Source organism: Dicentrarchus labrax, unplaced genomic scaffold (assembly GCF_905237075.1).
Source record: "Dicentrarchus labrax unplaced genomic scaffold, dlabrax2021, whole genome shotgun sequence".
Classification (NCBI taxonomy): Eukaryota; Metazoa; Chordata; class Actinopteri; family Moronidae; genus Dicentrarchus; species Dicentrarchus labrax.
This window is the reverse complement of record NW_026136723.1, coordinates 5635996-5658974: the sequence shown is the minus strand read 5'-3', so window position 1 is coordinate 5658974 and position 22979 is coordinate 5635996. Positions and strand designations below refer to the sequence as shown.

The 22979-nt window shown below is 40.8% G+C and overlaps 2 protein-coding genes and 1 long non-coding RNA gene across 3 annotated transcripts; 2 read left to right on the top strand and 1 right to left on the bottom strand.

Moving 5' to 3' along the window:
• The first annotated feature begins 357 nt into the window (after positions 1-357).
• LOC127358142 (uncharacterized) lies at positions 358-10218 on the top strand. Its single transcript, XR_007882372.1, has 2 exons — positions 358-488; positions 10022-10218. It is a non-coding gene; the product is annotated as an uncharacterized LOC127358142 (long non-coding RNA).
• LOC127358053 (protein TMEPAI-like) lies at positions 1495-16189 on the bottom strand. Its single transcript, XM_051390937.1, has 4 exons — positions 13638-16189; positions 6620-6771; positions 6154-6204; positions 1495-4836 (listed from the first exon to the last, which is right to left on the bottom strand). Exons 1-4 carry the CDS (start codon positions 13861-13863, stop codon positions 4339-4341), a joined length of 927 nt encoding a protein of 308 aa, XP_051246897.1. The 5' UTR covers positions 13864-16189; the 3' UTR covers positions 1495-4338.
• thap7 (THAP domain containing 7) lies at positions 15739-22848 on the top strand. The gene is made up of 5 exons (XM_051390818.1): positions 15739-15817; positions 17971-18050; positions 18979-19116; positions 19255-19365; positions 20091-22848. Exons 2-5 carry the CDS (start codon positions 17971-17973, stop codon positions 21415-21417), a joined length of 1656 nt encoding a protein of 551 aa, XP_051246778.1. The 5' UTR covers positions 15739-15817; the 3' UTR covers positions 21418-22848.
• The last annotated feature ends 131 nt before the right edge of the window (positions 22849-22979 follow it).

Here is a 22979-nt window from a genome sequence, read left to right as displayed (position 1 = left end):
CACACTTGGTAACTGTAGGGGATCTTGGAGCAGCAGTGGGCCCCACGTGTGCAGCGTGCTGGCTCCACCAGAGAGAGAAGACAACGAGGAAGACTCAATGTTCCAGCAGTACATCCAAGGTTTCCATGACGACGAAGAAGAAATGCTCCCTGCCCAGATCAGAAGGCCGACTGAGGACATGAGATGGAGAGCATGGTGCTTGAAAGTAAGTTTATTTTATTTATTTATTGACCTTTTATGAAGACTACCACAGTAGCTACAGTGACTTAAAGCTGTGATGATCTGCAGATAACATTACATACTGTATGTTGATGATAATATTATGATAAATATTCAGAAGTTGTTTTTGATGTCAGGACAGGACTCCTTATCCCAGGAAGCTCTGGCACCACAGCAGTCCACTGAACTCACTTCTGCACCAGACCTGCTTCCAGAGCCCAGAGCAGAGCGCCAACTAAAGAAGGTGATGGTTTCGAGTCAAGAATGCTGTAAGCATCTGCTCTTATCGTTTACAGGCACTATTTTATATCATTATTATGCCTACAGTTGTGTCAGTGTACTGTACAGTACCTTCCCACAAACAGTTTCTAAACTTTGAGCTTGAATTCAATAAAATGGACTACAGTCACATGATCCAGTTTTCTGTGAGATGCTTTACCCTCAGTGATGTTGGTTAACATGAAGCTTCTGAAATACTGGATCCATCGCAGCTCTCAATATATTTGTATTGGCTGAAACGCTTCCACACAATCTGTCCACCAGGAGCCAAAACTCAGTGTTTGTTCTTATTGCTACAGTTTGCTGTGTGAATGCTGTCTGTGCAGAGTCTGACATTAGAATATTTTCACATTCATCTGCTGAAAGTGGAAAGTTTCTCTGTGCTCTAAAATCTGATTTTAAGGGGCGGGGCCTAGAAGTAGGATTTGAAAGATTCCTTTATAAGGATTTTAATTTGGAAGTTACACTTTTTTTGTGGAAAAAACATATCAGACACATTATTGTCCCTATTGGCAGAAATGTAATATATTCATAGCTATGTTGTCTATATTCACCCAAATATATGAATCAACGATATTATTAATAGAAGTATTGATGGGGTGTCCAGAGGGTGGCATGGAGGGGGTGGCAAAAATATATGCTGATTTAATCACAATCACATACATCAATATTTGCTTGGGTGTTGCCAACAAAGTGCTGAGTCATACTCTGCACTGCAATGTCTGCTTAATGCCACTAGATGTCACTGCTTACTGCTTAGGGATAATTCAGCTTGCTTAGCAGGTATTGTGATGTTTGTATTTACAGAAAGAATGATGTAATTACAGCCTCACACAATAATCATTGTGGTTGAATTTGGTAATATTATTTAGGCAAATTCACTTTATAGTAAGTAGGCTGACTTTTATATTGCAGCCTGTTTCCTTTTACTATTTTGTTTCTAAAACCACACACTTACCCCACCCCCCCTAAAAAACACACACATTGTGACAGGCATTCACCTTTCTGATGCATTCTCTTTGCTTTATTGTTTGCATTATTACAGTATCAATGTTCTCTTGCGGTCTTTACAGTACTGTAAATATCAAGACTCAAGAGTCACACTGCTGAATAAGCACCAGTTGAAGTGAGGCACAACAGAGGTGGGAGCTTTTTAAGTGCAAGTGGTTTCCTGTGGCCAACGCAGTGTCACCATCAGGCACCGAGTTAGCTCCTTTCCACGTAACATGCAAACGTTCCCCGAAACAAGTCAGGAAAACTGTAAACTCGGGCAAACTGAGCAAAAAAGCTAGTTTGAGAGGAAAAATACAAACTCTACTTTAAATATTTTTTTCCTAAACAACAATTTAAACACAACATTGTAAAAGTGTACTGACAGCAGCAGCGGCAGCAGCAGCAGCAGCGTGTGGCTGAAGCAGAGAGCAACATGTAACCTGGGTTCTCTGAGAGTGACACGAGAAAAAAGACAGATGGAGCCAAAACTCCCTGAACTATGGCATAAACATGAACAAATTATTACAGGCTTTGCCAAACATTTCCTCAAGCTGCAGCATCAAATAAATAAAAATAAATAAATAAAAATATACATTTTTAATGTGGTTTCCAAAGCATATCCACAAACAAGAATGGCTCCATGGCAATTAGGTCTCAAAAGCATTTTTAAAAAAGTTCTGTCTAGGTAGAGATATTGCTTTGATATCCTGTTATCAGTGAGTCTCAAGGAGAAATAACACTGATTATGAAGTTTATTTGACATTATAAACATGTTTGTTTGTTTTGTTGGAACAGGTCTGATGTGAGATCAGTTCTGCTCATACTGAACTTCTCAATTTAAACTCAATCTCATTGTTGAAGCTGAAACTGAATCAGTGCATTACTACGGCTACACAGTGGCAGGTTTTAGATGTGTAAAAAAATGTATTATTGTAAGGGCAAACTGTTCCAGTTAATTTGAGTACTAATCTCATCTCATTTGCTGAAATTTTATATCCTCACAGTAATACATGAGACAGATAATCTGTGAAAGAATCAGGTTCCTCTGGCTTCTCCTATTGTTCCTAATGATATTTGCAAGAATCCACAGGGAAAACATCCAATCAGAGCGGAGAAAGATAGAAAGACACTTTAGGTTGGAAGCTTAAAGGAAGTTGATTGTTGAGTCTAATTTCCGTGGTGTCAAATACAGATGCTTTGGATCCAGGGAATGAGACTCATCAACTATCTTCAAGCTTCTAACCCAAAGAGTCTTTATATCTTTCTCTGCTCTGATTGGTTGTTTTCGTTCAGGCCCGGTGGATTCTTGTAAATACCATTAGGAGCACTAGGAGGAACCAGAGGAACCTGATTGTTTCACAGATTATCTGTCTCAGGATATAGTGAAAGTTTCAGCTAATATTTTAAAGTTTTTTTTTAAATAAAAAGAATTGATCTACTGCAGCTTTAAATCAAGCAAGTTCTTTTCTACAGAGGCTGCAATGGTTCTACAGTAGCCCAGAATGGACAAACCAAACAATGGCTATAGATAAGGCCTTTCACAAGTTTTGTGGCCACCACAGTTTCTCCTTCATGCTTGGTTTGGTCTTACTCTTGCTCTAGGAGTTTGAGTTGGTTGCAATTTGCAATCTCACCGCTAGATGCAACTAAACCCTACACACTGTTCCTTTAAATGTAATCGACTTCATATTTGAGTTAACTTCATTTTATTAATTAAAATAATGAAAGAAATTCAAAAGGTTCAGCATGAGCATAAACTCAAGTCATTGCAGTTCAAAAGCAATGGCACTCGATGAGACAGTGTGGTATTGCTATGCATGACTCAAAGCGGAACACAATTCTTCCCATAATTCTGTCTGTCTTTTGCTTGAACAAAAGCTTAAAGTGCTTAAGATGGTGACATCCAAACAAAGCTCAGCAATGTCAAACAGAGAAACAGCTCACAGTTTAACCTGTAATAGTCCTTAAAACCAGAGCAGAGTTTTGTCGCACAAAACAAAAACAAAGAATATTCCCATTTCTTCTGAATTCACATGCATTCAGGCTGACGGTGGACAGCACCCTCCTCACAGCACAGGAAAAATTCAGTCCAACAGAACGGCAAAAACACGCATGACAGTATGTTGCTATGGTGATATCATATTGTTCACAAAGAATCAAATAAATATGTTAAATAAAATGATTTGTGCACATTATTTTTCTGTACTGTATTAATTACTAGCCTCTCATTGTCCACATTGCCCATGTCTTCTCCTTCTGCGAGGGAGCTGCGTAACATCCAGTTTTAAATACCATGGCAGGATGACAAAAAGTTCAAATACTCGATCTTTGGATGGCAATGCTGTGTATCGTTACCGTTGCCAGTATTCTCTGCTGGCCTCACCTGCGTCTACTGTCCTGTTTTCATCCACTAAAATCACTGACACCCAGTTAGTGTCTACCATCTGTCTGAACCCATGTGAATGCAGTATTAGTCAGTGCAACTTCAGATTTGCTTTAATGACAAACTACAGTATGTTCCAGTGACTAATGACGGTGGGAATCGTGGCACTCATTTGCTGTTTGTGCACAGGTCTAATAAATCAACACGGAGAAATGCTTACTTTCAAATAACTGTACTGAAGTCTGAATGTCCACCATGTCAATATGCAGTAATGTAAGCATACAAAAATAGACACCCAGAGCAGATTTAGTACCTAATAAAAATGTAATCTTACATAAAAACAGTTCAGCCCCTGGGATTAGTTTGTGTTTCATGTGTGAGTAGAGCTTCTCCCCCCCACTGAAGAAATGTGGAGCGTAAGGACCGCGGTGTTCCTCTTTCCTCTCTCAGAATGGTTTCTTCTGTCAGCTGTTCTTGTTTAAGTCAGTGGAGGCCTTTACTGTGCTTTCACTGCTGCCAGTCTGGCATACTGTCTGTGAGCTCTCTGGTCCTGACCTGTCATTATTGCTGTAACAGCCTGTAGAGCCCCCCATCACCTCACTGTAGGAGGGTGGGGGACCCTCCATCCTGGCATTGTTGGTTCCGTTGGGTCCCAAGTTACTGCTGCAGGGCTGCAGACTCTTGCTATGTATATAAATGTCTATGAGGTCACTATCAAAGACGGTCCGGTTTGGAGGAGCGCGCACGGCAGCTCGGATCAGCTCCAGCTGCTGCTCTGGGTGGCGGAGCTGTAAGGTGCAGGGACCCTTGTAGGGCAGCAGCTCCTCCCCGTCTGACAGGCAGATGATGGGAGGAAGGTTGATGATCTCCTGCTGCAGGTAGGGGTAGGTGGGCTGGAAGCGACACAGTTGGCGCTGCTGCATGAAGGGTGGCAGGTTGCTGTTGAGATGGCCATACATCACCTGAACACAGACAAACACAGAGCCAGGAGCTCATTTAAATCACCAGACACAGGACATTCATTTAGGTTAGAACAAGTGGAGTAGGTAGAGAGTCTCTCTCTCTCTCTCTCTCTCTCTCTCTCTCTCTCCTCTCTCTCTCTCTCTATTCAAATGGCTTTATTGGCATGACGTAACACTGTACATATTGCCAAAGCAAGCGTTTGGAATTAAAAATAATAATAATAACAATAAAGGAAAACAATATTTACAACAAATTAATTATAATCTAGTTGGTAATACTGTAACTATGATTGACTGAATCACAATCACAGTCACAATCAATCAATCTCAGTCAATTAGTAATTAATTACAATAAATTAAAACAGTAGTAAAGTAACAGACTACAGTTAAAACAAGTAGTCTGTTGTCAATATAACAGTAATAACAAATTATTAAATATATATATATAAAACAACAACAACAAAAACAACTACAACTAAAACAATCAATTATTTTATACATTTATCTGAGTTTCCACTGGTCGTCCTCAGTTCGTGGCATGAGGAGACACATTTTGCTGCAATAATTTGACTTTTTGGCATTTCTCCCAGTAAATAGGGGAGTTTCTGTGTGTCTGATAATAATTCGAATTCGGGGTATATTTGGTATATTCTCTCTCTCTCTCTCTCTCTCTCTCTCTCTCTCTTTCAATTTATAAAAAATATTTAATGTTATGCGTTGGATGTTGACATTAAACAAGGACAAAAGTGTCAAATAATGAGTAACGTATGTCAAAGTAATCCCTGTGAGCATAAAGCTCTGACTTCAGACTGCACTGTATGGATGTTTCCAACATCAGATTTCTTTATACCTTTATTTCTTTCTATCTGCTCCAGGCAGAGGAGGCTGAGCACGGCCACGGAGTACAGGTACTATTCGACAGCTCTGCTTAGGATTTACCCTTAAGGTTTTTCTATGTGACACAGTCCGTCAAAGACACTAGGTAATGTTTTTCCTGATCATTCAGTATTTCCTATTTTGTACTTACCTCTACTCTCATTGTAGGTCACTTCACTTCCTGCTCTCGTGTGTTTTCCTGCCATTTATGATTGTTTGCCCTTCCTTGATTGTGTTCACCTGTGCCTAATTAGTCCCCTCCTGAGAGTGTATATCATCTGTGTGTGTCAGTCTGTGCCACTTCTCTGTACTTTTGTTCCAGCATTTTCCCTCGTGTCATGTTAAACTCTGGTTTGGATTATTTGCCTGAAGGCAGCTTATCAACACTAGAAGGCTTCCTGAAACAAATATGGGGCCTGAGGCTACACAGGCATTACTCACCTCACTGTTTCTCTGCTGTGTCAGCACACTGTCTGGCCACTCACTGCCATCCTGAGAGAGACAAAGACAGAGAGGATGACTCACTGCATATATTTATAGGATTACAGACACAAAATCAAATGAACGGCCATCACTGATCATAAAATGATTATAAGATTAAACTCTGATGCACGTCACAGGCTGTCATATGGCTTTTTTGAGTGGTTGTCAATCTCATGTAGCACTTGAGTTGTGATTCAGTATGATGCATTTCATTTCTTTGCGTGTCTGCACATAAAATTGAGAGAGCATATTAAGATTTTTCTACAGAATTTCTAACAAAATAGTTTTAAATATGTATATATGATAAAAATGATACGGGCCATTCAGGTTTTTGATTTCAGTATCTATTTTGTTGTTAACAGATGAACTGAAACCATGTCCCACTGATCCCAACCTCTGTCACTGTGGTGGTAATGTCACCTACCAGTTGTGTGGCCTGGTCTCTCTGGGTATGGCTGAGCCTGCTGAGGAAGGCCAGGGCCGGCAGCCGATAGTGGTTGAGTAGGCAGATGATCACAACTATCATGAAGGTCATCACCAGCACGATTATTATTATCTGAACAAACTCCAGTTCAGCTGTGGACACAGAGAGATGGAGAGGAACACACAGAGGACATTAGAAACATTTTCACATATTACCAAGTGACCTCATTGTTGGCTTTGGTTCCATGGAGAAATGTAGCTACAGCAGAAGTTCAGCCAGGACGATCATTTCTACAAGACCTTTAATCAATTGATTAAAAGTACATTTTTCATTCCACCTGGACTTTAATACCGATGACAATACGAAGATAATTCTCTCTGCACAGTGTAGAGAGATGTGTATCCATATGAACTGCAGCAATGTTAGCTTCACCTCCTTTCACCTTAGAGTGCTTTTTATCCTTAATTGAGTCACTTTTTACAGTTAGCTTTATACATATTGTTAATATATATTGTTGTTGTTTTGTTTTTTGACAGCCTAATCACCTCAGTGTGTTTAGAAAGCAAGCTAGCTTAGCCAGTCTGCTAGCCTAGCTGGCTACTAACACCATAGACCATTACTCCCAACCTTTTTTTTTTTTTTTTTTTTTTTTTTTTTTTTTTGTTTTTGGTTTATTTTTAAATTTTTTTTTTTTTTTTTTTTTTTTTTTTTTTTTTTTTTTTTTTTTTTTTTTTTTTTTTTGGGGGGGGTTTTTTTTTTTTTTTTTAAATTTTCCCCTTAAAAATTTTTTAAATTTTTGTTAATATAAAGGGTTTGGGGTTTTTCAAAAAAAAAAAAAAAAAAAAAGATTTTTTGGCCGGGGTATCTCGGCACAACTACAGTACTTCATTATAATGCTGTGTGTCACACACTGACACACAAATTGCAGATTCTGCTATTTGCATATTGCACTTGCGATTTGGCTAATATTTTGATTAACTGTGGAGCCCTCGCCGTTTTTATTTTACGCTCTGTGCTCTGAAAAGCTGCCAAAAATGAAAGTCACTGACATGAACCGTCTTGCAAAAGCGAGCAGTAAAGCTCAGACCGCAGTGCTGAATAAGGGCTTTAAATAGGCCCTTTTCACATGACAGCAAACATCTTCCACTAACAGAGCAGAATGCTAGCGCCAGTGTTCGTGTATGCGAGCCACCCTATCTACAGCAAGTGATGCCAATAGATCTGCTTAAATGTTGCACAATGGACCTTTCTTGGTCCTGGTCTAAGTCTGGACCTTAGTGTTGTGTGGGGGGGACCGAAGAGACAGTGACTCAACAGAGTTACTGCTCGCCAACAGACAGCTTGAGCCTGGGGAGCTCTGCAGCAGAGAGCTGGGGGCAGAGCCGGAGCTTCTGGAGGAATAGACAGAGGTCATGGGTCATTCAGCTCTACCTCCCCCCCCCACCACCCAAACACACACACACACACACACACACACACACACACACACACACACACACACACACACACACACCTCACACACAGCGTTGAATAATTGAGGCTGCTGATTAGCTGAGCAGGATCAGTCTGCCAGGGCTCAGAGAAGCAAACCAGACCAGACACCATCTGTTTCACATACATTAGCTATGTCCCAAATCCCAATTAAATAAACAATATGTTTTATACATTTCTTTTATTCTGACTCTGGTAAGTATCTTTTGTAAACAAATAAGCAAGACAAATCTGTGAGAACCACTTTGGAATTTACTCCAAATTACAAATAAAGGCAGATATACAAATTACAGCGCTCTTATTGACAGATTGTATCTTCTCAGTGTCAGTGTATATGTGGGCCCATAAAATGCAAGAAATTGTGTCTCCATTAGATTAACATGTCATTTTTTAAAAATATTTCTTTACATATCTTGTCACAATTGTTTAAAAACTACATCTAAGGGATCTTTGATGTTAAAACGGTCCAAATATACAGTCCCATGTCTCCACAGCACTACATTCACTTCATTCATGAGCAGTAGAATAAAGCTCTATATATAAGAGAGATCACTTTGAAGACTGCCAGGTCTGTCTCAACAAACAGAAGGGGCACTACCTTCAATCTTACAACAAACAAAACCAAACCAACCACCTTTTTCACAGCAGCCATTTTGACATGAAATAGTACAGGTGTTTCCAATGATACTAATTAAGGTTCTGTTCCATTTAGTGTAGTAGAGCCTTTCCAGAGTGCCAACATGTATAGCAGCAGCACCCTGACTGTTTGACTTGAAGTGAACAAAACCTTAAAGCTGCAGTAGGTAATTTTTAGCTAAATAACTTTTTGTCATATTTGCAGAAACTTCTACTATATCCTGACAGTAGTACATTAGCCAGATAATCTGTGAAGAATTCTCGTTCTTCTGGTTTGTTATAGTGCTCCTAATGGTATTTGAAAGAATCCACCGGGCCTGAACGGAGCCGAGAAAGATATCATCAGAAATCAACTATGTTACTTGGCTCTGATTGGATGTTTTCATTCATTCCTGATTGTTTCACAGATTATCTGTCTCATGTACTACTGTCAGGATATAGTAGACATTTCAACAAATATGTCAAAAATGTACCTACTGTGGCTTTAAACTGCTGCTATTCAATGGCAGGAAACATTTTACTGTTGGTACACCACTGTTAGAGTTATAGACATGAATTACTTTTTCCTGTTAAAGGATTTTTATCTGAATTAAGGCTCTATGGATATATTCATATGTAACATATGTTGTCCCATTGGACCAACAAACTTAAAGATTTGAGTTTTTTAAAGAAGAAAAGTGAACTATCATTATTATTAGTTTATTTCAGAACTTAAGAGTTTGACTTTGACTTAACTCAAAATGTGGTGAAGACAGTTGCCTTGAAATGATGAGTTTTGAACTTTTTCCAGGTCTGCATACAACATGGACCTCTCCAGGTCCAGTATGGACAGGAGGGTTATAGTAGGCCTGCAGCTTACAATTGTTTTCATTATCGATTCATCTATCTATCATTTTCTCCATTAATTGATTAATTAATTGTTTGTTTGTGACATCCTCAACACAAAGATATTCAGTTTACTGTCATAGAGGACTAAAGAAAGCAGAAAATATTCACATTGGAGAAGCTGAAATCTGATAATCTGGACATTTTTTCTTTTAGATGACAATTAATAGAAAATAGTTGACAACCCATCGATTAATCGTTGCAGCTCTTGATTACAGCAACAAATAACCCTTTTCAACATACATATGGCATGCGAGTGTATTACAGTAACAGACGGAAAATGAAAAATATGATTGTATCCTATAAATGATCAGTATATTTTATTATTTTACATTAATACTGATTTTCTAAATTAGAGCTAAACGTCTGATTGATTTGTTTTTATTTCAGGTTTGAGCGAAGACAACAAAACATAGAGAATGCATGAACAAAGAGGAAGCAGGGGCGAGGAGACAAAGGCTCAGACACTGGCAGTGACTGACGGGCCTTCACCTTTCACCCTTGACCCTGGGGAGGAGCGAACTGAGACAGCAGCCGGCTGTAATGAGGAGTCTGGTGCATTGCTAATAAACCTGATGTGTGTGTGAGTGTGTGTTTTTGATTTTGTCGTCTCATCGGCCCCTCTCTACACCCCCTTCACTAATGCCCCCTATAACTCAAGCTGTCTGCGCTCATCTCTATGATCATATTGTCAAGACAAAGAAGTAGAGCGCGACCGATATGGGATATTGGAGACCATTTTAGAGGGGGGAAAAGTCACTGATACAATGAAAATAGACCTTTTCTATATGGATTGTGCAGCAATTTTTGACTATACAAAGGTTACCCAGAACGCTGCTTTCTTTAACAAATAACTTTATTAAAGAATATTTAAGTTGAGTATTCCTTAATGTGTCAAATAATTTAACATTAACATTGTCAACCAATTCTAGTTGACGTTGCTGAGAGCTGCTTCCCTCACAGTACTGTATGTTACCACCAGCATTTTCTTTTTGAAAAAACTGTGTTCATATCGGCACATACTGAATAGAGTATATGCCACCACGAAGCGATACCAATATGTCTGTGACAGTATTGCCTAAAGCACTAGTTTCCAAAATTTTTCCTTAAGGGACCCCTTTTTGATCGTTGAGTAAACATATTTTATATATGTAACATATTTTAGGGATATTAACAGTACAGAACAACTGATAAACTATACATTGAACCCAAACAGTAACACAATAACTGCAGGAAGTTTGTGTAAAACAAGCAATTTGGCAGTTATTTGAATGAATATTACATCAGAGGTGAATATTCTGATGGCTTTACTCTGCATTGTGTATTTTTGTCATATATTCTATCCATCCAAGCAAATAATTTCTTCTTCACAGAATTGCTGAGATATATACGTCTACATAGTGCTGTATATTTTCAAGTTTTCTTACACCCCTTAATATTATGAAGACCATACGACCCACCCTGAAGCTTTGGCGGTCCATTGGCCTAAACGTCCAATATCGGCCGATAATATAGATAAATTGGTTGAGCTCTGCCAAGAAGTTAGTGAATGTGAGCATTTGGCTGATCAAGATCCGATCCTCTGGCTCAAGGTACAGCAGGCAGCTGTCAAAAAGGCCCCATCATCATGCTCCATTAAAAGACAGGAACCACACAGCATTGTGGGATGATTCTGGCACCTTGGAGATGACTCAGTTGTCATGATCTGACCATGCAAAAGCATTAGGGGTGTAACACAAATGTATCGCAATATTTTGTTTTGTGGTATTGTATCAATTCTCAAAAAATGTTGTTTCGATTGTTGTGTTTAACTGCTAGAGAGCAGCATTGTAACCATAAACTGAGGGCTGTGATGTTGGATGTTACAGGGATTGTGATAATACTATCTTTATTTAAATATCGCAATACACTGAAGTGTAAAAAAGCCAATTAGAGCCGAGAAACATTGTTGATCATTCCCAGGTCATCAGATATTGACACATTTGGTGGTTGGTTGCTTGAGGCTTGGGACTCAAAAGGGCCTGTCCTCACGAATACGCGGCCTCACCCAATACGATGTCATTTCGAAAAAAATCTCCGTAAACACGGCGTCGTTTCCAGAAATATCTGCGTCCACACGGATTCACTGAAACGACCCAAAACGCTGTAGTACATATGCCAGGCCTGTATGTGGCGCTGTGACGCCGCCACACCAATACACTAAAACCGGAAGAGAAGCCATGGAGCATGTGCTGTTTACAAACAAGTAGTAGTGGTCGCCATTGTTGTTGTTGTTATAACGCATCTAGCGGCGGCAGCTGAGGTTAAAGGCTAGAGAGGCGGGGCTAATCCGTTTCCTCTGCCACAGTAGCTGCTGCTGTTTGACCATCAGCTCATCAAGACACAATGTCTCACCCGCTGCCTGCTGTACAGCATTCAATCCAGTTACCTGGCTTACCCTGACCTTACTTCACATGCACCCTAAAGGCACCCTTGACTAGCGAATCAGTGAGTGCACGAGAAAACCGGAAGTGACGATGGTAAACATGCTACGCCAACGCCAGTATCTTGTTATTATTAGCCATCGTATTTTCCATTCAGCGAGTAATGACAATAACGATCCTTCTTGACTACTATCAACACTCTCTGATGAAAACAATGACTGACGACAGCGTGCTCTATGTTTACTAGGTCTAGAGTGATCCGTCATTGACGGTTTTCATTTTTTTTGGGCAACAACACAGATTAGCGCCGCCTGCTGTTATGGGGACGTATTACGCCTTGTGCACGCGCAGAACGTACGCTCCAGTCGGCATCGGTTTGGTGTGTTTGGAGGCACTTTTTTGACTGACTCCGGGAGACGGGAGCCGACTGATCAGTCCGACTGCTTTTCTGCTGACGGTCGGCCGTCGGGTTGGCGTGTCCTGGCCTTAACATGTAGCACATTGGTTGGCCAACTGGACTACCCCCTGGCCTTTCTGGTTTCATTTGCATACAACTGCAAATGAACCCCCCTATCCTGTCTTGGATGCTATTTATAGCTATGGATGTTTTGAGTAACTTCACAATAAGTCATGTATACATATGAAATTCAAGCTCTCCTGTAACTTTAAATATCACCATGCCTTTAAACATTTGTCGCCCCACTGGTTTCCATGAGTGTCTTTGTGCTGCAGGGACTGTGCTGTCTGTCTAGCAGTCTGCTGGTGGGAAGTGGATGATGTGGGGGATGGTGGGCGCCTCGTCAGCCGGCCTGTCCACACAGACAGGCCCACCAGGACCAATAACCTGCCGCAATATACCAGCCATCTCATTAGTAGTAGTATTTCCTAGCTGCTGTTCCTCCATAACAGCCACAATGCTTTGCTTCACTTTGCCCAAAATACACATAAATATAAAATACTGTGACAAAATAGAGCCGAGGAGTTAAAATCGCAGCCAATGAGGAAGCCAGCCTCCGGAGTGGATGGACAGTCTGCAGCTGATGCAGATAATATCTTCCAAACTCATGGCTATAGGTGCTTCTACAGCAGGGATCTTCAACATTATTCAGGCCAAGGACCCTGTAGTTTATAGAGAGCATGTGAAACAATAACCAGGGGTGTAAGAAAATATCAATACACTTCAGTATTGTGATATTTTGTTTTGGGATATCGTATAAACACCAAATTCTTGGAATACACAGCCCTAATAATAACAATATTATAAATTAATATTTAAATAATAACATGTCTCTGTATCTTCAGACATATTTCAATTTAACAACATCAAACTTGATCGTACATTTGGCATCAGTGCAGTAACTCTGAGGACCCCCTAGGGGCCGCGGATCCCATGTTGAAGACCCAGGACCTACAGCATTACATACATACAACACCATATAATAAATACTAAACATGCAGCATGTCTTAATCACAGTGTCAGTTCAGAGCTCTCTAATAGAAACTACTGTCACAAGCAGCACTTGCAGCCCACACAGGGGCGTTCAACCTCTCATTTGTCTGGAAAACCCCGCCGGGTGACTTACATATATCCATGCCCTGTCTCTGGGCTCTGGTGCAGTTGCAGGAGCAAAAACCATTGGACCTTGCGTTGCTGGAGGAGCTTCCCGGGACCGTTCTGCTTCGCATAAGGCAAGGAGCCCCGTCCGGCTGTCGAGGGGCGGAGAGGAGCGACCAGTCCAGCGGCCTGTCAGCGGCGCCCACCCCGAGCACACAGCCTACATCACGGCCCTGGAGCTCCGTGTGGTACATGGGCCGTCCTCATCCTAGCAGCATCCTGTGATACACTGCTGCCCCGAGGGTCTTTCAGCTGAGCAGCAGCTGAGCAGAGTGTGTGTGTGTGTGTGTGTGTGTGTGTGTGGTTTAGAGCCCGCCCCCTCTCTCTCCTCCTTTCAGTGATCCATGAGGGGAGGGGGGAGGGAGCTGGTGACAATGGTGGACGGCGGATAGGGGGGGAGGGCCCAGACCCAGACCCAGACAGTAATCATCCATTCAGAAAAAAGAAACGCCACAGACTGGAGTAGCTCAGACCAACCTAGACCTAGTGCCCGCCCCAGGGGCCACTTTTACAAGATGACAGGAGGCCAGGGGCCACATTAATGATATTTACCAGATAAAATGAATAAACATTAAGTTTGTTGATGTGGCCCAATAAGAAGACTTCAAAGCAGACACGCATTATTGTTCCAAGCATGTCTGGAGTAAAGTCCCAACCCGAATCCGAAAACAATCTGTGCGAACCCCAGACACAGTTTTGGGGCCAAGTCCCGGCAAGCTAACTGTATCGTGCATGTAATATAGTGCAAATTATTATAAACACTAATAACAAAATCACTTATTAATTACAGTTGCTTGCATTATTAATATAATATTGATATATAGGCTATATACTATATAGATAGGCTATATATGTTTAAAAATCGGATTCTGTCTAAGCCCGACCCCAGTCCGACCTATGGCAGCACTTTTGGGCCTGAAACGGGTCGCGGGTCCAATCGGGTTTGGGGATCTTTTCATGGATAACAATGAATCTGTGATCTTTGTTGGAGCAGCCCTTTTATCAAAACTCACATTTCCGTATAATTGGAACTAAATTGCGTTGTTCTTTTGAGGAAATGTCGCAGAAAAGTATTCGTGAATTACGGGCCCATAAAATAAAGCATTATTTTATAAAATAAAGCATTATTTTATAGATAGCACCTTGCTTTACTTGCATAGGCTCTGGGAGTGGGGGTGCTAAATCAGTTTTATCCACTAAAATGTGAGTAAAATGTTGTTAATAACTATTGAATAGGCTATAAATTACCCTGACCATTCAAATGAATGCAACAACCATGAATGTCCTGCATATATTTATATAGTAGGCTATATAAAGGCAGACTTTCTCTCAGCTACACCCACAACTCTGACTGACTTCCTGCTTGTAAGATCAGATGAATGTTGGTCTCAAACACACAAAATAGGGTAAAACAGAAACCTGGATACACAATAATCCAAGGTAATAAAACATGTTATTACAATACATTTCTCACTGAGGTACACATAAACAACATCTTAGTGGAGATAAGCAAACAACTAGTTCACTACTTCAGTGGCTTTCTGGTGTCAAGGGCCCCCAAACTTATATACATCAGTCTGTGGACCCGTATTTGATAAGATGTAGTCTCAGGGACCTCGTCTAAAAGATTTAGTCATTCCATAACTGTATACAGTAGCCTGGCAGATTAACAGTGAAGAGTGTCAACCCTATGAACAGAAGTCATTCTTATACATTCTCTCATTGGCATAACTTGTAAAATTAAAATATTCCCCCAGGTGGACTCCAAATACTACAAATCCCATCAGTAGTAGGCTACTAGGAGGAGATTATCTGTGGTCACGTCAGGATACAGTGAAAGTTTCAATTTCTATGACAAAAAGTTATTTTTATGAAAGTTAGCTACTTAATAATAGTTACTACTTTCTTTTAGTTGAAAATAATTTGGTTGAAAATGTAAAGCACTCATATTTGAACGCAAGTGAATGCCTTAAAAGCCTCTGTACACTGACACTGTGTGGATGTGCTGATCCTTCCCGTGTAGTTCTGTGTGGTTTAAATAAAGTTTTATTTACAAAAAAAAAAAAAAAGAGGGCGAGGGAAAGAAGGAAGAAGGTGGATGAAGAAAAGATCAGCCATCTTCGTGAGGTCGAAAGCTGCAGTGCAGGGGTAATATTTCTGCTATGTATAGATCTTCATTGACTCAGCCGATGATTGAACTCAAGTAACGTTAGCGACCGGAAACTGGAACTGGCGTCAGGTCCACGCCGCTTACAACGGGCTAGCTTTTACTAGCTCCTGGGTTGCTTGTTACATTAGCTAAATGAGCGTAGCAAAGTTAGGTAGAGGCAAGAAAACTACGTGACAGCCGCTGTATGGCAGTGGAGAGTACTCCCTGTTTCATTCAAATGTCTCTACAGCGAATGCGCGTAAATTAAAGTGGTTTAAAAGCCAATAACGTAACGACGAGGTCCTGGGAGTCACTGTGTTAGCCACATTAGCTGGAACCACCGACCACAGCCGTCCGCCAAACAGCGGCTCACTGGCTGCACGTAAACAGTCCAACGGCTAACGTTACGTCTGCGAGCTCTCCTCGGTTTCACTCGACGTAACACATCGTTAAGGACTCCGTTACATGTCAACGGTTTTTTCCCCCGGTAACTTTATTGCTAAAACCAAGAGCAACATTCAAACAGGCCAACAGTGCCATCAGGTGGTGGTACAGATATAACGTTAGAGAGACTCAAGACTTAATGGCGGATTGTACCCGAGTATGCAGAGGGTTCTACATCACTAACAAGTACATAAACATCACATTAAAAACAACAACAACCCTCAACCGACTAAAGCAGTGGTTCCCAACCTTTCTCCTTAAGGGACCCCATTCATTTACTAAACAAACGACCCCGGACTATACGACATATTTTATAGATATTTCATGTTATATTCAAAATGGTACAATGAACCCGAACAGTGAACTTCGTAACTGCAATCAGTTGTAAATATTTAACAGGTTTCTTTTATTCAGGGTTTTCTTGTCCCTATTAGACAATGTATTTAATTGACTTTACATTTACTTTCTTCACAGAAGTGAACCAATTGCAGAAATATGCAGCAAAACCATAAACATGAATGAGACCAAATAAAATAAATGCTTCCGTTGTTTCCTCACAGGAGCAGTAATGTGGAGACCCTATCTCCTGCTTCCAGAACGTGCACTCACTTTATGAACAAGACCATTTATGTACATTTAGCAGGAGTTAAGGATCTCATTTTTCCATCGTCAGCAAAACTCACACACATTTTAAATACTTTATAAATGAGAAAAATAGGTGCATTTTGCAGGAGGAAGGAATTCTGAACATTTATTTACGACCCAAATAAAATCTTCCAGTCTTTGGGAATGAATGGACTAAAGATCCTGTGATATAACCTTACTTCATTCAAAAAATCCATTATAGCTTTCTGTGCACCCCTTACGCCCTCTCTTCCTGCCTTCCTGATCCTTTGTTTGATCCGTTCCCTCTCTTCCCTATATTCATTGCAATTCATGAGTGTGTGTTCTTCATTTTCTATTGTTTTGCAATGGGAGCATCCTTCTGACCTATTTGTTCCCACTGGGAATAGAGTTTTCTTAAGACCTGTGTGATCAAACCTTAATCTAGTTTAAATTACTTCTTATTTCACCTCCTAACACCCTGTGCATTTAATGGCATTTATTGATTTCTGTACTTTATAGTATGATCAAAATGATGATCGATGAAAGATAGTTGTTTGTTGGATCTCATTCTCAGGTTGTCAAATATCAATGCTGGGAATGAGACTCAACAATCTACAATCTTCAAGCCACCAACCAAAAGTGTCTTTCTCTCTTTCTCTGCTCTGATTGGTTGTTTTTGTTCAGGCCCAGTGGATTCTAGCAAATACCATTAGGAGCACTAGGAGGAGCCAGAGGCAATCAATCAATAAGACAATCAATAACCATGGGCTTCATGAAGAGAAGAATGTTTGCCAGTTTTGTCATTCTGCAGCTTTGTAAAATTGACTACAAGAGTTAAAGCCTCACTAGTGCTGTTTATTTTTTGGCATCACTATGCAAAAATCCCATAATAATCTTTCAGTGTATTGTAATTTATGTGGTCAGAGAGAAAACTAGACTTCTATGCCTCCTCTTGGCTCTGTTTTTTAAGGGTCTAGACTCCTGCTGCCGTTTTAAGTGGTGAGCAAGGTGAAAGGTTTTGCACAGGTTTGCTGCAGCTTCCGTTAGACTACAAAACAAATCACTGACTCCTTTTTTCTTCTCTTTGCTGTATTATTTCCAGATGCCAAGACATTGCTCAGCAGGCGGCTGCAAATCTCGGGACAATCGTGAGACTCGGAATGCTGGTATCACCTTTCACAAGTAAGCAATTTGCACATTTTGTAGAATGTCAGTTTTAAACACTTTTTCTGCTGCTCCATCCATTTTTTTAACTCAATTTTAATGCACATTATGTGTTCTTTATACTATGACAGTTTTCTTGAAATTTGATGTAAAAGAAAAACTTGTAGTATATCACCTGGTTTACAGTATCACATTATATTGGATCGTAACCGCTGTATGGTGATATGCATCATACCACCAGATTCTGGCTAATTGTCTGCCCTAGGGAACAGTTAGAGCTTTTTATTCAGCAACCAGCAGCATAAACATTAAAAACTCAAAGTTGCCATCTGCACCAACATGAACCGATTGAACATCCAGATTAGGAAACACCTGCATACAGAACAATCTCCATATATACTCATATCTTGTTAACTGTAATGACACATGTATTTGAATATTTGAGTATCTTTCGAAGCATCTTGTCAATAAACACAATTTCCGTTCACCTTTCATGGAACATTTTTGAGATGTCGTGTTTTTGTAATTTTCTATACTAGAAGTATGCTGAAATAGGGACGGGATGATACACAATATTATTGCATATCACAATAAAAAACACTCATGGTGAATTTCCATTATTGTGATAATCGTGAATTGAGATAATTGTTAATATCCTCACATGGTTTGACTTGAAAAAGGAACCTGGCAACATCAGAACCAGGGAACATTCAGTACATAGGCTCACGCGCCTGTGGAAAGTGTTGTGGCAATACAGTTCAGACTCAGTGGGCTTGTTGGTGAACTCCCACACTTACAAATACAGACAAAACACTGTAGATGTTGTGTTTAATGCCTTGTTGTTTTTGTATTGTCCTTAAATGTCTACCTATTTAACTTGAGAATCGAAGAGACAAATGTGACGACACACGCTTGATCAATGATAATTTGTCAATGGGATGGCCAGATTACCAAAAGGAGGAACTCGGAGGAACCTTTGGATCACCAACTCCCATCGGGCAGACTCCTGGGATCCTCAGACTGACTTTGTCTACTTTTGCTCCAAACACTTCACTCCAGAGAGTTTTGAACTGACTGGGTGCAGGTCAGTAGACTCAGTCAGGACCTTATAGATCTCAATAGTTGAACTCAGTTTTCTGTAATTGACCTGTGGTGTAAAATATGAGTCTACTGCTGACGTTAAGATAGCAGGATAAACTGTGTTTGACCTTCTCACTCACAGTGGGATCAGAAGACTGAAGGAAGATGCATTCCCTACAGTATTTGATTCCTCTTCAACGACCAAATGCAAAAGACCAGAAACACTGCAGAAACAAGAGGACATTCCTGTCAGGTAAACAGAACTCATGCTTAGTCAGGTTTTTGTCATTGCTGATGAGTAGTGGTGTAACGTAGTTAAACTATTGTCGTTGTTGTGTCCTGTATTGTCAAGAAATCTCCTGGAAAATGATTTCTTCTAAAAGAGTGGGGCGTCTGTCCAGTCTCTGCCTGTCTGTGGCAGTGTTGATTACTCATGTAACCAAGCTACCAGATAGGCTGTGGGCAGGCACTGCAAGGTGGTGACTATAGACAGAGAAAGGTGGCTACATCAGGGAAAGTGTAAGTTTGTAGTTCATGCATGCTACATGCATAGAAAAAGATAATCCAATTCCGATTCAAAATTATATTGTGGCATGATTTCACTAGTTTGTCACCTACAGTACAGTACAGCAAAAAGATCATTGCAGGAATTTTGACATCATTATTGTCTATTGTTCAGTACCCAGTTCTGGCATTTAGTTTTACCTTTAAAAATAGATCTGCAATATAATAGATTACATTTTATTCGACTTTTTATGATTTATGTTACAAGAGTGCTAGGCAAATATAGTATAGTAGTATATAGTATCGAAATATGACACTAGTACATCAACATGTTAAATGCTAACATTGCACACTAGCTGTAGTGCTAATAAGAGAGCTATGAATTGAATGTGCAATGGTTTGTCCTGTCATATGTCAGCCCTCTGTATGGATTATTATGGAACAGGCAGCCTTTGTCACTTTCTTTTTCTGTAGGAAGAATTCCCACTCAGGCGACCAGGAGAACGTTCAGCAGGAGACAGACAAGGGTCGACCTTCAGAAGAGCCCACAGTTCAGAGGTCAGTGGTGGCAGCTGAGGACACTCGTGCATCTTCTCAAGAGCCATCAGGGGTGGAGCAGCTCTCACAGCGAGAACGTAGTCCTTCACCACCACCAGCGTCTCGTCCCCTCTCCCCATCACGTTACATGAGGCGCCTGCCCCCTCCTCCAGGCTTCTACCTGTCGAAGGAACACAGCTACGCTCAGCTCTGCCCCCTGTTGTGGAGGAGACGTTATGACCAAGCTATCGACTGCTTGGAGAAGGCCCTGCGACAGCTGCACGCAGCCAGGCGGAGGGAGAACCGCCTGCGGAGCACTGTGCTGAGGCTCCGTGATAAACGGCTGAAGCAGGCTCTGCTTGTGTCACGAGATGGTTGTAAAAACAGGGGGAGCTGGACACCAGGGGGGGAGAAGAGAGGAGGCAAAGAAGGCTGCAGCCAGGAGGAGAGTGAGACTGACGCTAAATCTGAGGATACAGGGGTGTTTGAGGACAGATGTGTGGATCAGATGGAGTTGGGGGGTCATTTTCTTCCAGACACCAGCAGCTGGTCTGAAGAAGAGAAGGCATACTGTTTTTACTGCGGAAGAGGACAGATGCAGGTTGGTGGTCGGGTAGCATGCAGAGGTTCAAAGACTGGGAAAGGTGTCCAGCATGAGCATAAGGACTCTGTGAAGATTCAGAGAAGTGTTGAAACCAGCACTTGTAGCACAGCTGAAAATGCCAAAAACATACAGAAAAGTGTAGAAGGCAGTGACTCCGATGGAACAAATTCCGAAGTCCGGCTCCAAACTCAAAGTCTTCAACACGTGATCCCTGCTGGAGTGACCGATACCCATGAGCAGAGTTTGCAGCTTTTAGGCTCTCAACAGAAGCTGCTGCTCTCTGATGTGTGTGAAGGGGACAGTGAAGCAATGGGTCAGGAGCACCATGTGGACCTGCAGCAGCTGTTTTGGATACAGGACAGCGCTGAGGGACAGGTCATTCTGGTGCCTGTCCCTGCTGAAGACGGATTACAAAGCGGAGTTGCTCGCGGAGCACAAACCATACTGGTGTCAGAAGTGGGTCTTAAAGGACATATGGGACACATGACGGAGAACAGTGGAGGTCTGTCTGGAGATGAGACAGCCTGTGATGGAGTGCATAGTGACCAGCATTCTGCTACCAACGCTGCATCAGTGGAAATTAGAGAAGATGTGAGGGAGAAACTTAAAGAACACCTGGAGGGATTTCACCTTCAGCTGAGCACTGAGTTTATAAACTGACAGGATGCTGTAGAAGCCAATTTCCGCCAATGTTACAGAAAAAAAAGATTCTGTTGGTCATTATAATGAGAAACGTCTCATATTGAGTGGGAGTGCTGCAGCCTGCAGCCATGAAACGGGCTATAATTGTTGTGGGCAATTGCACATGATTAATTACGTCCATTGAATGTGCTTGATTTCGCTAGCTAAATAAAGGTCCAGTATGTAGGATTAAGTGACAATTTCTGACAATATATCCTCCTAAATCTTACACACTGGACCTGTTTAAGTCTGACAAGAGTATGGAAAGGACCCAACAAAAATCTACGTTTTCTGTTCCTTTCGCCTGAAGGAAGTGAAATCTCCAGTGTCACAGCACCCACAGGAACACCATCCTTCTCCTGAGCTGGTTCACCCTCATCTCCTTTTCCGCTCTTGTATGAGCTCTTTTTCCTTTTTTTTAAAATCCAAAAATCTAGTATTAGGAAAACGGCCATACTGTAAACATACCACCTTATCCATAAAATCTGTAAAAACAAAACAAGTTTATTTTTTATGCAACCAGAACAGTGAGATCTTCAGTTGTATTTATCACAATCCCTGTAACATCCAACATCATAGCCCTCAGTTTATGTTTACAATGCTGCTATCTAGCAGTTTGGGGCTTTTAAGCAGTAATACTATATCACAAAACAAAATATGGCGATACTCAAGCGTATCGATATGGTCTTACATTCTATAAGGTGTGTAGAAAAATACCCTTTCAGAATCAACTCGGTAAGCAGTCACATGTTTTTCTTGAGCAACAAATCTTTTTGAGAAGCTTTAGAGATGTATTTGGTCACTGTAGATAGGTGCAGATCAATGGATAAATGGGTGCTTTTGTGTGTAGAGCCAAACCCACTGTATCCCACTAAGTATTGTGTGTGCATCAAAGCCTGATATATCTTATTCCTCTGTGTCATAGAGCTCCATTGTTGCTTTTGAGCCACACTGTTACACTGGGTGAGATGTTCCTTCATTACCATAAGGGAATGTATGTCACTGTCTGTCAGAAATGGCCCCTAATGTGGATTCATCCACCGCTGAAAATAGTCCCCCAACAAATGCACTATTTCCTCCAGTTTGAGTAATTTTTGTTAAAAACTACAGTGACTATTGGCTATTTTACTCTAAATTACATTTTTAAATGGAACAGTATATTTGTGAGGTGTTTTTAAAGGATTTAAGTCTTCAGTAGGAGCCAATGGGCGTGGAGCTGAGCCACAGACAGGGTGGGGAAGTATTGAGATGCACTAACACACTGTTGGTTTTGGACATAGAATAACACAAGAATGATGCTTTTATTGGAAAATCAAACTTGTTAAAGACACAACTGGTTAAGAAATAAAACACACATAAAAAGAGAATTTTCGACGTTGAAATAAAAGGATAATTACCTTTTTGACTTAACCTTTTTCTGTTTCCCTCTCATTTTAAAAATGTCAGCTGTTTTAGGAGCTGTTGTTGTGCAGGAGCAATGTTTTTTGTAGTACATATACAGAAGTGAAAGATTTGCTTGTGGATGTGACTGTGGTGCAAAG

Bases quoted from the DNA above. Each gene is read 5' to 3' on its own strand.
- LOC127358053 (XM_051390937.1), bottom strand. From the start codon at position 13,863: ATGTACCACACGGAGCTCCAGGGCCGTGATGTAGGCTGTGTGCTCGGG. The intron at 6,772-13,637 runs GTAAGTCACCCG...CTGTGTCCACAG, and splicing joins GAGACAGGGCATGGATATAT to CTGAACTGGAGTTTGTTCAG. The intron at 6,205-6,619 runs GTAGGTGACATT...TGTCTCTCTCAG, and splicing joins GAGACCAGGCCACACAACTG to GATGGCAGTGAGTGGCCAGA.
- thap7 (XM_051390818.1), top strand. From the start codon at position 17,971: ATGCCAAGACATTGCTCAGCAGGCGGCTGCAAATCTCGGGACAATCGT. The intron at 19,117-19,254 runs GTCAGTAGACTC...TCTCACTCACAG, and splicing joins TTTGAACTGACTGGGTGCAG to TGGGATCAGAAGACTGAAGG. The intron at 19,366-20,090 runs GTAAACAGAACT...CTTTTTCTGTAG, and splicing joins CAAGAGGACATTCCTGTCAG to GAAGAATTCCCACTCAGGCG.